Source organism: Peromyscus maniculatus, chromosome 1, assembly GCF_049852395.1.
Source record: "Peromyscus maniculatus bairdii isolate BWxNUB_F1_BW_parent chromosome 1, HU_Pman_BW_mat_3.1, whole genome shotgun sequence".
Classification (NCBI taxonomy): Eukaryota; Metazoa; Chordata; class Mammalia; order Rodentia; family Cricetidae; genus Peromyscus; species Peromyscus maniculatus.
Window position 1 is genome coordinate 160,999,575 of NC_134852.1, and position 16,325 is coordinate 161,015,899.

The following is a 16,325-nucleotide window of genomic DNA, read 5'->3' on the forward strand; positions in this document are numbered from 1 at the left end:
TGCTGAAGGAGACTTTGTCTTTTCCTCAGGTTTGGGAGGAAGTTAATCCTCACATGTGCTTTACTTCCAATGGCCATCACTGGAACCTGTGCAGCTTTGGCTCCCACCTTCTTCATCTACTGCCTACTTCACTTCCTGAAAGGGGCTTGTGTCTCACTCATATACATGAATTGTGTTTTGCTCAGTAAGTCAGAGCTTTTGATGGGCATTGTTCAAGCTTTGTTTGATGTTGATGTCCTTCCCATCTTGAGTAGAAATCAAGATTCATTTTTCTTTCCTTTCAGTGATAGAATGGACAAGCCCTAAATTCAAAGCCTTGGTGACAACCTTGACATTATGTGCTTCCAGTTTTGGAAGAATAGTAATGACAGGCCTGGCATTTGCATTTCGAAACTGGCACCACCTCCAGCTGGTAATGTCTGTGCCAATATTTTTCTTCCTTATACCCACAAGGTATGAGCTTTCTTTCCTCCTCTATGGTTTGCACTCCTGAGATGACCATGTCCATTAAATCTGAACATAAGAAATGCATTGGTCACTGTCTCTGTGAGCTCATTTATGTGTCAGTCCTGTTGTGTCTGGAAGACAATGTTTCATTGTATCATTGCTCCTCTGGGTCATATAATTAGGGGGAAAATTATTCATGGGTTCTTAATTTAGGGAACAGACATATGATGAATAAATATTCCTGTTGCATGAATCTTAAAGGTCTTATTAATAAAATCAAACCTGAGCCAGGTATTGGGGTGAACAGTGGAAGATCAGAGAGACAGAACAAACCACAGCTAACATCACCTGGCCAAAATTCTCAGCTAATCTTGTTTCCTCAGCCTGGAAGCTTCTGTGTCCTCATATCCAAATGGCTCTCAGCTGAACTGTACTACTCAAAACCTAAAAGCTTAACCAAATGCTTCTAGTTTCTGGTTCTCACGCCTTATATACCTTTCTGCTCTCTAACATCACTCCCTAGGATTAAAGGATTGCTATCTGGGATTAAAGGCGAGAGTCACCATGCTTGGCTACATCCTTGAACACATGGATTTCTGCCTCTGGAATGCTAGGATTAAAGGCGTGTGCTACCACTGCCTATCCCAAGTACCTAGTGGCTTTTCTGTTCTCTGACCCCAGATAAGTTTAGTAGGGTACACAATATTTTGGGGAACACAATACCAACACTTATTCCCTATAGTCTAATAAGAAATTTGGAAATTATCTGGAGAAACATCCTTCACATTCTAGTTCTAGGACCTCCATTAAATCCTGTATCCAAGTGAGGGGGACAGATCAATGTGACTCCAGGTCTTCATTCTAGGAGTGCAGATGCACTGCATGGCTGCATCACTTCCTGTTTTCCTAGGCAACGAACCTCATGATGTAAAATTATACATTTTGTTATAACTGAATAACTGATAGGTATTCATTTTAACACAACTATTCAAGAATATTTAGTATAGAAAATTACTTCGTGAGAATTTATGAACAATATCTTCTTGAGTAGGTGGCTGTCAGAGTCAGCTAGGTGGCTGATTGTGACCAACAAACCCCAGAAGGGCTTACAGGAACTTAGAAGAGTTGCATGCAAGAATGGAGTGAAGAATTCTGGAGGTGCACTGACCATGGAGGTAAGCATAATGCAAGCTTCTTATGACATAAAGTAAACACAAGCTTGATATGTGTATGAGTTAATACCCAGGAAACAATGTGCCATCATTAAATCATTGAATACAGTTCTTTCATTCAAAGAAGACTTTGTAAAAAACAAACAAACAAAAAAGAAAAACGCTTCATTGATGATTTCTTTTGAAAGACCCCCAGGGGAGATCTTCCTCCGGGAGAGACCCCAAACCCAAGGAACACACCGAAACCACAGATCAGATGTAAAAGCAAGAGGGTTTATTTAGACCAGGTACCTGGGGCGAAGTCTCTTGGAGGACTTGCGCCCTTTCCTAGGGCAAGGGGGACTTTTTATGGGATCCCAGGGGCAGAGGCGCGGTTACAGAAGCAAGAAGCATAGTTACAGGGTCCCTATTGGTTGTTTCAAAGAAGGCCAGGGTGAACTTGGGGTCGTATGTGTGTGGCTGATTTGGCCTTGCCCAGGCCAGCTGCTTATTCCTCAAGGCCAGGGGGCCAGCCATAAAATATCCTGATTTGACTCAACTGTTTTTCTCCCAAGGCCGCCGACCACAGTTATCTCTCTCTCAAGGCTGGATGGCTGGCCATAGTTATCTCTGTCAAGGCCGGGTGGCTGGCTACGGCTGTGAACTCCTGTTTTTCTGATTCCTTCAGAATGGCGTTTCTTAGGCTAAGTTATTGGGGGGGGGGAGCATTTCATTGGCCCAAAGCCCCATGTCCTCATAATGGAGCGGGGGTCCTTCACTTTCACTTTTAAACTTTTTATTAGGATATATAAGTTATACATATTGCATTAAGTCTGAAATTTTTACATGCATATAATGCATTGATATATTTATACCCCCTCATTATTACCAAACCTAATGATTTTCATATACTTCTAACTAGTCCTATTTCTACTTTCTAGTATCCTAGCCTCTCTTTTTGTATCTTCTTTTTTGTGATCTAATTTGTCTAGTTTAGGTCATTTACAGAAACATATTGAGGATTTACCTACAGGAACATGAACCACTTAGATGTGGGTACATGACTGAAGTAATGTCTATTTCTCTCTCAGCAACCATTAGCTGACAATATATCCTCAGGAGGGAGTATGGCTTTATGAGGCCCTATGCGCTAACAATGACTCACTACATACCGGTTGTGAAATGGAGATGGGGCTCCTCAGCTCTTCTCTCAATAATGTTAGCATTCAGACATGCCCCTTTCGGACCCACCGAGCATCCTGACATCATCATCTTATGTAAAGTCTTCTTTTTTTTTTTTTTTTTTTTTTTTTGGTTTTTCGAGACAGGGTTTCTCTGTGTAGCTTTGCGCCTTTCCTGGGACTCACTTGGTGGTCCAGGCTGGCCTCGAACTCACAAAGATCCACCTGGCTCTGCCTCCCGAGTGCTGGGATTAAAGGCGTGCGCCACCACCGCCCGGCATGTAAAGTCTTCTTTAAGAGAAACTCCCCTATCTATCTCTCTCTTCCTTCCTTTCCCTTGTCAAAAAGGCACACACACCTCTCTCTCTCTTTGTGTCTCTGTCTCTCAAACCTCTCTTCTCTCCTTTCCTGACTCGCACTCTTTCTCTACACTCTGTTCAATCTCTCTCTCTCTCTCTCTCTCTCTCTCTCTCTCTCTCTCTCTCTCTCTCTCTCTCTCTCTCCTTCCTCTCTCTCTCTCTTTCCCCTTCTCACTTTCCTCCAATAAAACATTCCATGTGGGTGCTGTGTCTGCCCGGTGTGAGTGACTTTCTACCATGCACCCTTGCCTGCTGCCGGCCATGTCTACATGGCATATCTCCCTCACCTACCATGGAGCACATTGGCTCAAACCCACCAAAGCCTCTCTCCCGCCATTTTAACAAAAATATACCATCTACCCCCACAGACAGTATATTGACTGGCATAACATTGGCAAGTCTTATGCAGGTAACCACAGCTGATGAAAGTTTATAATTCAATTCATGTCTGTAAGATGTAATCACACATTTTTTCCACCACTTCTTCTAGACCTATCTTCCCCTTTTCCATGATGTTTCTGTAACCTGGAAGGGGGTGACAGAGACATTTCCCTTGGAGATAAACACTGAACAGTCACTTACTTTGACAATTATGAGTATTCAATGACTGCTACTCACTAAATACAAAATCTTTATTAAGGCTGACAGCAGCACTAACCTATGGCCATGAACAAAGATATTTAAAGACTACTTAATTTTTTAGTGCTTAGAAGACTCCATTATGAGCCCCCAGATACCAGACATGGACCTTCAGTATTAGATGTTTTCATTTCTGAGGTTCAGTCCTGCATAGGTACAGTCATTGGTTGTTATATCCTCACACTTCTCTTTTGAAACAGGAACATTTATTATGTTCTCTTGAATACTAGAAGTAAAACATCTAGTTTATTATATAAAAGTTTGGATTATGAAGGGAAAAGCATTCTTGACAAATTTTATTGAAATTCAAAATAAAGAAGTATTTCACAGGGCACTGGGGGGAAAGAGACTCCCTTGAGTCTCAGATGAACCTTGGACTCTGGACTTTTAAATTATTTGTGTAACTCCATAGACTACTTCCTATCAGGACATGGAGATAAGAGTTGGAAAGTTATGGCTCAAAGGTGATGTGTTCTGATGTGAAGTTGACAAAAAAATAGAGCTGTGGTGGTTAATTTTGATTGTCAGCTCAATAAGATCATCTAGGAGAAAACCTCCAGGCACATCTGTGAGGGATGACTTAGTTTTTAGTTCAGCTTCTGGCCACTCCTCTGTGGGATTATCCTGATTATGTTAACTGAGGAGGGAACATCCACTCTAAAGAACAGAAGACCAGCCATGAACTTGTGTCTCAGAGTATATAAACAGAAACCTAGCTCAGCATAGGCACTCATGACTCCCTCTTCTTCACCATGTCACATCCCAAATGCTGTGCAGTCTTGAATTTCCTCTGTAAATAAATTAGTGCACTGGTTTGATTCAGCCTCACTCACATTTTCAGAACATGCTCAGAATACTGCCAGAATTTGTTGTTGCTGTTCCTCAAAAGGGAAAGATGAATGTCCTCCACCCAAATACTCAATGATGTGCCCTTTCTCATCTGAAATCTCATGGAGAAGGCCTTCACTGTTAAGATTTGTATCAGCATTTCAGTATAGTGAACTTCCAAAGAAACATTCTCTCTAACCTGCCTCTGAAAACTCTCTAAAAATCCACCACCAAATCACAACACATGGTCTACACCATGGTCAGATTTTTAAGAATAACAACTGCACATACGGCACTGAATTATTTAGCTGTCTACATTTGCTTTGCTTGACCAAGATCGATGTGACCAAGCCTCATGACAGAAACAACAAAATGGAATAAAAAGGATTTGGGATCACGGATTCACAACATTCAGTTAATCATGAACAGGCATGACAATACTGAGACAGGATTTTGTGGCAAACACTCATCACATCATTTTGGGCCAAGAAGCATAGCCCTAACCAATGGCAGCTACCACCTACAAAGGCCCCCCCCATGAGGTAAGCTTTACCTCCTGAGAACTCCTCAGCTTCTGAACACAGAACTAGCCAGAGACCCAGCATCTCAGTATCACACTATGTATTCTTTCAAATATCAGGACTCCAAAATGGACATAAAGACCTTGAGAGGAATTCCTTTTTTTGAGTCTATTTTTCCATCAGTGATGGGAATGAATAAACATGGGATGATCATTAGAGAAGAATGAGACAAAAAGGAATAAATCAAAGAAAATAGGCAGACATGTACACACACACACACACACACACACACACACACACACACACACGTGAATGCACAAATCAGAGAACCATACTAAGATGCTATATCATTCAAATTCATTATGATATGAATGGAGATTTGGACCAGAATATAAATAACTCTTTACTTGCTGTCAACATTCTGTAGCCAACTACTGTTTAAAAGGTTCTCTCTGGAAATACAAACGTTTCCTTTAATTCTTTGGCTCTCAATTCTTAACATTTTTATTATGCTTACTATAAGTCTCTTGATGTCTGTGTTGTTCAATAGACAGAAGTAGTTGTAGTAGAATATTTTAAGTGGTGTTACGTCTGTTTATGTTGCATTTGTTTAACTCTGTGAAGCTGTGTAACCATGCCTGAGCAAAACACCTGATGGTTTAACAAAAAATACTGGCCAAAGCAAGGCAGGAGAAAGGATAGGCAGGGCTGGTAAGCAGAGAGTGTATAGAGAAGGAGAAGACTGGGAGGAGAGGTGGAGATCGAGCAGCCATAGGAGGAGGACCCCAGGGGCCAGCCTCCCAGGTACACAGCAAGCAACAGAGTAAGAGTCACACTTACCGAAGTTAGAGAAAAAGAAAGGCCCAGAGGCAAAAGGTGGTTGGGTTATTTTAAATTAAGGAAAGCTGGTCAGAAACTAAGCCAAGCTAAGGCCAGGCATTGATAATTAAGAATTAGCCTCCATGTGAGATTTATCTGGGAGCTGGATGGTGGGCCTCCCAAGAAAAGAGTACAAAAAACAATATCTAGTAGATTCTGACCTGGTGTTCTGTGAGTGCCCAGTATGTTCCAAAATGCTCATCATTTTGTGAAAACTAAACAGTTCTTGATCTATTGCTGAAGGTTGTGAGAACCACCATGAGGGAAGAGCTGGAGGCAACACAAACAAAACCTTCTCTGCGTGACTTATTCCGCACCCCCAACTTGCGAAAGCGTGTGTTTCTCCTGTGCCTTTTGAGGTAGGCTTCATACAGTGACTCTTAAAACAGTAGAGAGATGAATTTTCCCAACTCAGAGTTGAAGATAAAAATGAGGGATTTCTGTATCTGGTGGTATTCTAGAGGTTTGGAATATAGAAGCACAGAACTAATTATAGAGTGAGGGGTATGTTTTTACAGCACCCTGGCAGGGTTGTCAATGAATCTTCAATCATGTTCCAGACTTCGCTGCATTTGCCATTTGTCATTCTCCATTTCAACAGAAATAAAATTTCTAATGTAAATTACACACTTATATACATTTCAATAATCTATACAAATGGTAAGTGAAAATATCCTCGGGGGGAGGGGGAGGAGGGCGGGAGGGGGAAAGCAGGGGAATCTGTGGCTATTATGTGGAACTGAATGGTGTTGTAAAATAAAAAAAAATAAAGAAAAAGAAAAAAAAAAGAAAATATCCTCACTTGGGGAAAGCCCAGTTAAGGACACAGTCAACTTGCAAATGAAATATTAGTTTCTCCAATGGAGTCTCACTAGGGAAACAAACCACTCTTAAGGGTAGGCCCTATTCCTAACAGTACATGGCCAGCACACATACACACAAACAACCACAATGGTATCTTTGGAGGGTTTTTTGTTTCATATTGTTGTGTCAGGGCATTTTTCTAATCTTGCAAATCATTTGTGTATACATTATGGCTTCCCGTGTTTGTACAGGGTCCTATGTGTGTGAACATGTGTGTCTCTGTTTCTGTATGTGTTTCTTGTGCTTTACTCTTTTGCTCTTTTGTTCTATCTGCTCCTTTGTCCTATTCTGACCGGTTTTTGTTTTATCTCACCTTAGTTTATTATGATTCCTTAGAGGCCTGTGTGTTTTCTAAAAAGAGACAGAAAGGGTGTGGACCCTCATGGAAGGGAAAGTGAGGACGAACTGGGATGAGTTGTGGGGGGGGGGGAATTTAATCAGAATATGTTATATTAAAATATACCTATTTTAATGAAAAGAAGCCATGAAGCTGCAAGTGGTCAGGATGTGCAAGTGGGCTAGGGAGAAATTGTGAGGAAGAATTAGGGAACAACATCATCAAAATACATTGTATATATTTGTCAAAGAATTAAGAAAAAAATTTAAAATTAAAAGAAAACATTAAAACCTTCACTAAGATCAAGTTAGAAAAAAAACTCTAAAAAGCTGATTGGAACTATCATGCATTCCACAAATACTCTGCCTCTCCTTAAAAATCAAAGAGTAATAAATATATCCTGTCAGGATACAATGATTTTATGATGATTATTACATTATCACTCAAGTAAAACCAAATAGGTCAAAATACAGAAAAGCTATCATACGTTAACAACCAACACCATCTTCTTGGGATGATCATATACTTGCCTTTGGATGTCAATTCTAAGTAGTATGATGTGACTCTCCTCTTTGTTTCTTACAGATTTACAACATCAATTCCTATATTTGGCTTCAGCATCCATCTCCAACACCTGAAAAGTAATGTCTTCCTAATGCAATGTCTCTCTGCTGTAATGTCCATCCCAGTCTGTGTTGCTGCGGTGTTTTTACTGAACCACATTGGCCGTAGAATAAGTCAACTATTCCTCTGTTTCCTGTTTGGAATCACCATCCTGGCTACAGTGTTCATTCCTGAAGGTGAATAAAGAGCTTATAGTGAGAGGGGAAAAAATATCCAGTCCCTTTCATCAGTGTTTTTCAGGTCCTACTTACCAGAAAAAAATACATCCACAGATTTTTCTGAAAGCAGACATTTAGAAAACTTTCCTCCATTCAGACACTGGGGGGAAAATCAAAATCAGTAAATGGTTTAATTATATGAAAGTCTAGTACATTCAAGAAGTATTTGGAACATTGAAGCCATTTATTCCCAAGTTTCTACAGGTCAGTAATAGATCATTTACTCGTTGTTCAATTACATTTTTAATGTAATTAAATTATTTTCTGCTTCATTGTCCTCTCTCCAATCCCTTGGAAGTATCTGCCCCTCCCTCATTCAGTCTCAATGATATTTTCATAGTGGTCATGTAGGTTGCAGCTCTTATAATTCTGATCCAAAATGATCTAAATGTACTGTTACATCTTCTGTCCCACTGAGTCCTGTTGCTTCAACTTGAGAGACAAGGTGTTTCCCAAACTGTATGAATGTAGTCATGACTCTTGGGACACTGCAAGTACAAACCTAATTTGGAGAGTTGTATCAAGATAATAAGCATTGCCTGTGTTGATTACAAACCAAGTGCAAGAAAGACAGAGTGGTCTAGGCAGCAGGACTGCCAGGCTGAAGCTGGTGGTGTTATGTGGATGTGGGCAAGGAACACAGTTCCTAGGCAGTCCTCAGGTTTTGCTGAAGCTCGGGACTGTGGTATGTTTTAAAACCTTCACAACTCTTGAAGGTCAGCAGCAAATCCCTTATTCTTAAATCTTGAAACACCATTTCAAATCGAAATGATTCCCAGCTTGCCCACGTCTCTCCTTCCATGGCACTCTTCTAACATATTGAAATAGAAAATGAATAAATATCTCATGTGCATATTTGGAGTCACCCAAAATGCAAGTGCCATGAGATCTACAACTTCTACTCTTCTAATTTTTATTATGTTTTTTTATAACATTTACTTTTGTTTCTGACATTCATGCAGCTGTAGATAGAATGTATTATGGTCAGGTTCACCCTCCCTCATTCTTATCCATGGCACATTCCTGCAGAATATTCAAATGAGTACACAGTCCTCTGTAATTTCCCCCATGACAGTCCTACATTCTGTAGGAAGGACAGTGAGATGCTGGGTAGAAACCAGGGAAGTCAATGAGTATCTCCTTGATTCATCAAGCTCTCTACTTCTGAAATGTGTCAGAGATGCCAGGTGTAGGAATACAGTGAACCACAGTGTTGATTCTCTAAGGAGTGAGGAACAGAAACTAGAAGCATTTGGTTGGTTAAGCATTCAGGCTTTTGAGCATCAGTTCTGCTGAGACCCATTCTGGATGAGGACTCAGAGGCCTCCAGCCTGAGGAAACAGGATCAGCTGAGGATCCGGTAAGGTGAAGAAGCTGTGGCTTGTTCTGTCTCTCTGACCATCCAGCATTTCACCCCAATACCTGGCTCAGGTTTGATTTTATTAATAGGATTCTTTAAGATTCATGCTACATCTGGCACCCAACGTTTGTGGCACAAATTCATGAAAAAGCTGCTTGCCTGTGTGTAGCTAGAGTTTTCCTGCCTTGCCCACAGTCAGGACAAATCTCTGTCACCTGCCAGTCCCACAGCCACTCAGACCCAACCAAGTAAACACAGAGACTTATATTGCTTACAAACTGTATGGCCGTGGCAGGCTTCTTGCTAACTGTTCTTTTATCTTAAATTAATCCATTTCCATAAATCTATACCTTGCCACGTGGCTGGTGGCTTACCGGTGTCTTCACATGCTGCTGGCCATGGCGGTGGCTGGCAATGTCTCTCTGCCTCGGCCTTCCGCTTCCCAGAATTCTCCTCTCTCCTTGTCCCACCTACTTCCTGCCTGGCCACTGGCCAATCAGTGTTTTATTTATTGACCAATCAGAACAATTTGACATACAGACCATCCCACAGCACCTGTGGCCTTGTGGGCCCCAGCTCAAGCCCAAGCTACACTCAGCCAGTTGTGGTGTCACCTGCTGGTAGGATTTGCTGAAGGAGACAGAGGCAGGAGGATCCTGAGTTTGAGGTCAGCCTAGGAGGCTTGGGAGAAGCTTTGGCCCGGACTGAACAACAAACAGTGGTGGGACTATGGAGACAGTGGCTGCTACTCTGAGTTGCTGGCTTCTACTCATCGTGTTGGTGACTGCAATGATGCTGCTACCTGGGATAAAGGGTTTACCACTGCTTGTTCAGAAAACAATTGCCAAAACCATCATGTTACAAGAAAGCATCAGCAAAGGTCAGTTTGGAAAAGTTTGGCAAAACAAATGGTGGGGAGAAATTGCTATGAAGATTTTCTCTTCTAGGGAAGAATGTTCATGGTTCCGAGAGACAGACATTTATCAGGCTGTGATTGCTCCAAATCACAGAGGAGGCACAAAAAAAAATCTGCCGGGAACCATGACCACACATAACAGCAACTTTGAAATCTTCAAGAGGATGATGGGACCCTACAAGGACGATTCTACAAGGACTATGGTAAAGCCATTAAGCTGATTAACACCAAGGAAAGATCAGCTTTGGACAACAAACTGGTCAGGACAATTTTGAGATGGCTACCTGAGATGATCCAGCCTGACAGACTATATGAACAAGGACTTGAAACAAACCCTGCACTTTTCCATTATACAGAGACTGGACAAATGATACAGGATTTGACGGTTAATCCAAAATTTTTCTTTTCAGGATAAAGATACCTTTGCCCATACCCAGCAGGAAGTAATTTTAAGAAAATGATGCCCACATTCCCAAGAGGTGGGATGAGAGGTTTTTGGTCATTTAATGAGTTATGGATATTGTCATTGCTTATGATGGTTGGTTACAAGTTGTCAGGAAAAAAGCTGAACATAGAGATTAGATTCAGAGGTTTTGTTAAAAAAGAAAGGAAAAAGAGAAAAGAATATAAATATGAGATCGGTCACTGAATCTATTCTGAGAAAAAAGATAAAGAATAATAGGATAAATGGGTAGATCACTGAATCTACACTAAAAAGAAAAAGAGGACGATGTAAAAATGACAAAAGGTAGATTACTGAATCTATTATGAAAAGAAAAAATACTTTTAAAAAGGAATTACTTGTTTTAAATAGGATAAGTAATGAAACTTTTGTCTGAGTTTATCAAATGTTACTGGACTGGACATTGTTAATATATATAATGGAATTTTTATCTGAATTTGTCAAATGTTAATGGACTTGACATCATTTATGTGATTCTTGACTGTATATATTATATATACTTATTGGGTAGTTTTTCTTGTATTAATTATAAGCTCTTTTTAATTTTAGACAAAAAGAGGGGAAATGTGGTGGTATTGTGTTTCCTAAAATATTGTACACCTTAATAAACTTATCTGGGGGCAGAGACAGAACAGCCACAATATGAAACATGAGGATAGGCAATGGTAGCACACGCCTTTAATGCTAGCATTCCAGAGGTAAAAATCCACGTGTTCAAGGATACAGCCAAGCATGGTGACTCACGCCTTTAATGCCACAAAGCAAGCCTTTAATCCCAGGGAGTAATAGTAGAAAGCAGAAAAGTATATAAGGCGTGAGGAACAGAAACTAGAAGCATTTGGCTGGTTAAGCATTCAGGCTTTTGAGCAGCAATTCAGCTGAGACCCATTCTGGATGAGGACTCAGAGGCCTCCAGTCTGAGGAAACAAGACCAGCTGAGGATATGGTGAGGTGAGGTAGCTGTGGCTTGTTCTGTCTCTTGGATCTTCCAGTGTTCACCCCAATACCTGGCTCAGGTTTGATTTTATTAATAAGAACTTTTAAGATTCCTGCTACAATTCTCCATAAACCAGTATGTGCAGCTAGGTCACATTTCTTAACTTATTACCCACTGAGGACTTTTACTCTTGCAGTTTCTCCACTCTGTATTCCCCATTTACAAGTGGAAAGTGAATTCCTTCACCTCAGAATGACCACTGTCGCTGATTTTCCTCTCCACAGAAATGCGGACCCTGCATGCAGTTTTGATAACACTGGCAGGAGCAAATTATGCTGTGATTACTAGCAGTAATATTCTACACTCAAATGAGCTACTCCCCACTGTAATCAGGTACATGACTTGGTGTAAACACCTGGGTGGTTATCAACAGCAATCAATAGTAGTGATTACAGGAGTGACCAAAGTTTCTCAGTAGTTTGCTTTTTGCAAGATAAATTAGTCCAGCTGTATTAACAAATAAAGATCTCATGGGGCTATTTGGAGCTGCCCAAAAGGTAGGTGTTATGAGAAATAAGACCTCTGTCCCTTTCATGTATAATTAGGTTTTTATGAAATTTATTTTGTTTTAGCAATTTCATGCAGATATAGACTGTACTGTGTTCATACTCTTATCACTCTTACCTACATGCCATTCATGCTGAATTCCTTCTTCTGAGGTGCTGCCACATCTACCGTCCCATCTTTGTGTTCATGGGGGGGGGGTGCATGCGCACACATGCACACATGCACTCGAGCACCCCTGCATGTGCTCATGTATGTGCCGTAAAGTGGGTGTGAGTAATGGATCTGGTCATCACATTTTCACAAATGCTTTTTCATCCCTTTGTTCCCTCTTCTGCAAGCCCTTCTTCCTGCCAGTGGAACCCCTTGTCCTCGTCATTTCAGATCAATTCAAACTTCTCAGCTGATTCTGTTTCCTCAGACTGAGAGCCTTTCAGTTCTCATCCAAATGGATCTCAGCTGAACGGCTGCTAAAAGCTAAAAGCTTAAAAAGGCTCTAGTTCCTGGTCCTCTCACCTTAGATACCTTTCTGCTTCCTGCCATCACTTCCTGGGATTAAAGGCGTGTGTCTTCCCAATCAAGACATGAGATCTCAAGTCCTGGGATTAAAGGTGTGTGCCACCATCCCTGGCTTCTATGTCTGTCTAGTGGCTGTTCTGTTCTCTGACCCCAGATAAGTTTATTGGGGTGCACAATATACCAACGACAAACATGTACCTTTTTCTTTCTGAGCTGTGTGATATCATGCATCTAAGTCCATCCATTTTCCTACAAATGCTGTAACTTCATTTTTCTGGGGGGCAGAGTAGTATTCCATTTTTATATGTATTTATACAGCACATTTTCATTAACCATTCAACCATTCCAGAACAACTACTTTCATTCCAGTTCTTTCCTATCATAAATATGTCAGCAATATACATGAGGGTGCAGATATTTCTGTAACTGAATGTGGAGGGCCAAGGGTTTATATCCAAAAGTGCAATTGCTAGGTCCTTTAGTAGTTATAGTCTTAACTTTTTGAGAAATCTCCAAACTGATTTCCTCAATGGTTGTATTAATTTGCCCCATACCAACAGTGAATTAGTGATTCTTTCTCAGCACACTTTCTTAAGTATCTGTTGTCAGATTTCTTGATGATAGTCATTCTGATCAAAGTGAGGTGATATCTCAAATTACTTTAAATTTGTCTTTCCTATACCACTAGGGATACTGAACATCTTTTAAAATACTATTGGCCATTTTTGTTTCGTTTTTCTTTTTAAAAGCTATCTATTCAGTATATTTGCCCATTTGTTGGCGTACAGGTTTATTTATTTGGTGTTTAAATTCTGCACTTTATAAATTCTGGATATTCCATTGTTTTCTGAAGTGTAGCTGGTAAAGCTTTTCTTCAAAGTTTCAGGCTGTCTCTTTACTCTGCTAATCATTTCTTTTGCTATGCAGAAATCATATTTTCACTTAGTCTCATCTGTTGGTAACAGGATTCGATTCTGTGCCATTGGTGTTCTATTGGTGTTTGGAAAGTTGGTTTGCCTCAGTATCTTAAATGGTCTCCCTTATGTGTGTTCTACACATTTCAGATTTTATGTTTAAAGTTAGAGGTGTTTATTCAATTTTGAAGTGATCTTTGCACAAAGTGAAAGAATCAAGTTTTATTCTTCTGCTGATAGTTGGCCAGCACCATTGGTTGAATAGGTTATCTTTACTCCAGTGTTAATTGCTTCCTCCCTGGTCAAAACTCACTTTGTTTTTTAGCATAGTTTGTCATTGTATTTCCATGTCCTCTATTCTTTACCACTGATCCTCTCTGTCTGTTTTTATGTGAGTCCCAGTATAGTTCTATTGTGTAATTTGAGATTAAGTATTGGAATACTCCCACATTGCTCTTTTTTTTCCTTTTATTTTATTTTACAATACCATTCAGTTCTACATATCAGACACAGATTCCCTTGTTCTCCCCCCTCCTTCCCCCCTGCCCTTCCCTCCAGCCCACTCCCCATTCCCACCACCTCCTGGGCAAAGCCTCCCCCAAGGACTGAGATCAACCTGGTAGACTCAGTCCAGACAGGTCCAGTCCCCTCCTCCCAGATTGAGCCAAGTGTCCCTGCATAAGTCCCAGGTCAACATTGTTCTTACTGTTGGAATTCCTTTCAGTATTCACAGCCTCTTTTGGATCGATATGAATTCTTGTATAGTTTTTTATATAAACATGTGAAATATGACACTAGAATTTTGATAGGTATTATATTTATTCTGTAAATTAATTTTAGTAGTATAGCCAGTTCCACAATGTTAATTCTCTTAACTCAGGAATATGGAATGTCCTCCAATCATCTAGCTTCTTTTATTTCCTTCATACCTTTACTTTTCATTGTAGAGGTCTTTCACCTCTTTGGTTAGATATATTCCTAAATCCTTTTTTGGGGAATTATTTTGAATGAAATATATTTCCTTGTTTCTTTCACTGAGAGTACACTGATGGTATAAATAAAGGCTACTGACTTTTTATAATGATTTCTGTTCTGCAACATCACTGTAAGTATTTAGTAGGTCAAGTAGTTTTCTGGTAGAGTCTTTTAAGATCCTTTGTCAGGGTCTGTCAGAGTCTAGCTGTCAGAGTCTGACCTGTAAAAAGGTTCCTGGGGGTAGGATTGGAGAATGAGGAAGTATTAGATAGAAAGATAAGAGACAATAAGAAAGACAGTCACAAAGGATAGCTTTGTAAAGGCCCGGGGTCAATACCCAGTCACTTTGAGATTTATTCCAAAGGGCTTTTTATACAATGCCAAGGAGCAAGGCAAAAGACCTCCCTCTTTCAAGATCAAACCACAGCGTACAGCCAAGTGCAGACCCTTCAGCTCCCCTGGTAACCATGCCTGTGGCCAAATCATGTCATTATGCAGCCCTACTAGGTAAAGCAAGCTCAGATTCTCTGACCTTGAGTAAGGTGTTACTAGGAAGCCTCTGTGGGCATCCACAATCTATTAAGTAAAGAATCATGTCATATGCAAATAGGGACAATTTGACTTCTTCCTTTACTGATGTTATTACCTGTTTTATGTGTTTTTCTTGTCCTAGATGCTATAGCTAAAACTTCAAGTACTATATAAAATAAGAAAGAACATGCCGGGCGGTGGTGGCGCACGCCTTTAATCCCAGCACTCGGGAGGCAGAGCCAGGCGGATCTCTGTGAGTTCGAGGCCAGCCTGGGCTACCAAGTGAGCTCCAGGAAAGGCGCAAAGCTACACAGAGAAACCCTGTCTCCAAAAAAAAAAAAGAAAGAAAGAAAGAAAGAAAGAAAGAAAGAACAGTATGTGCATTCTTTTATCATTCTTGACTTTAGAAGTATTGCTCTCAGTTTTACTCCATGTAATTATTGTATTTATCCCTTATTATTTTGAGGTATGTTCCACATATTCCTAAAGTTTCCAGAACTTTTATCATTGAAGCATACTGAACTTGTCAAGTGCCTTTCCAGCATCAACTGAAGTAACTATGTGATTTCTGTCCTTCAGTTGGTTTATATGGTATATTATATTTTTGACTTACATATTTTGAACCAACCTTGCCTTTCTGGGATGAAATCAACGTGGTCACAATATACAATCTTCTTCATGTATTCCTGAATTCAGTTTGCAAGTATTTTGTTAAGAGGTGGGAATAGGGGGTAGTTTGGGGAGGTGGGAAGTCTTGGTGGTGGGAAGAAGGAAGACAGGGAAATCTGTGGTTGATATGTAAAATGAATAGAAAATCTCTTAATAAAAAAGAAAGAAAGGTTTAAAACATATTTTTTCATAGGTTAATCAAAGAAATTGGTCTCCAGTTTTCTTATATTTTCTTTCTTTTGTGGTGTTTTTACATGGTTGTGGTATCAGGATATTACTAGATTTATTAAATGGATTTGGCAGTATTCCTTCATTTTCTATTTTATGGAACAAATTAAGAAGGATGGGTCTGGTGTCTTCCTTGAAAGTTTAATGGAATTCAGCAGTGAATCCATCTGGTCCTAGGCTTTACTTTGAGGGAAGACTTTT

General features: G+C 40.2%; 1 protein-coding gene across 3 annotated transcripts in view; it reads left to right on the forward strand.

The window, feature by feature from the left end:
- LOC143270101 (solute carrier family 22 member 19-like) overlaps positions 1–16,325 on the forward strand; it is a 28,346-nt gene that overhangs the window by 3,541 nt on the left and 8,480 nt on the right. For 2 of the 3 annotated variants that reach the window (XR_013047033.1, XM_076558853.1), the window contains exons 3-8: positions 30–184; positions 285–453; positions 1,499–1,622; positions 6,249–6,364; positions 7,792–8,006; positions 12,009–12,117. Coding sequence is in view for 2 of the 3 variants with exons in the window: in XM_076558853.1 (XP_076414968.1) it covers positions 30–184; positions 285–453; positions 1,499–1,622; positions 6,249–6,364; positions 7,792–8,006; positions 12,009–12,117 (888 nt within the window). In the remaining variant the exon portion in view is untranslated. Of the gene's footprint in view, positions 1–29; positions 185–284; positions 454–1,498; positions 1,623–6,248; positions 6,365–7,791; positions 8,007–10,355; positions 11,877–12,008; positions 12,118–16,325 lie in introns of those variants that run through there. The other variant, XM_076558860.1, reaches the window with a different exon arrangement.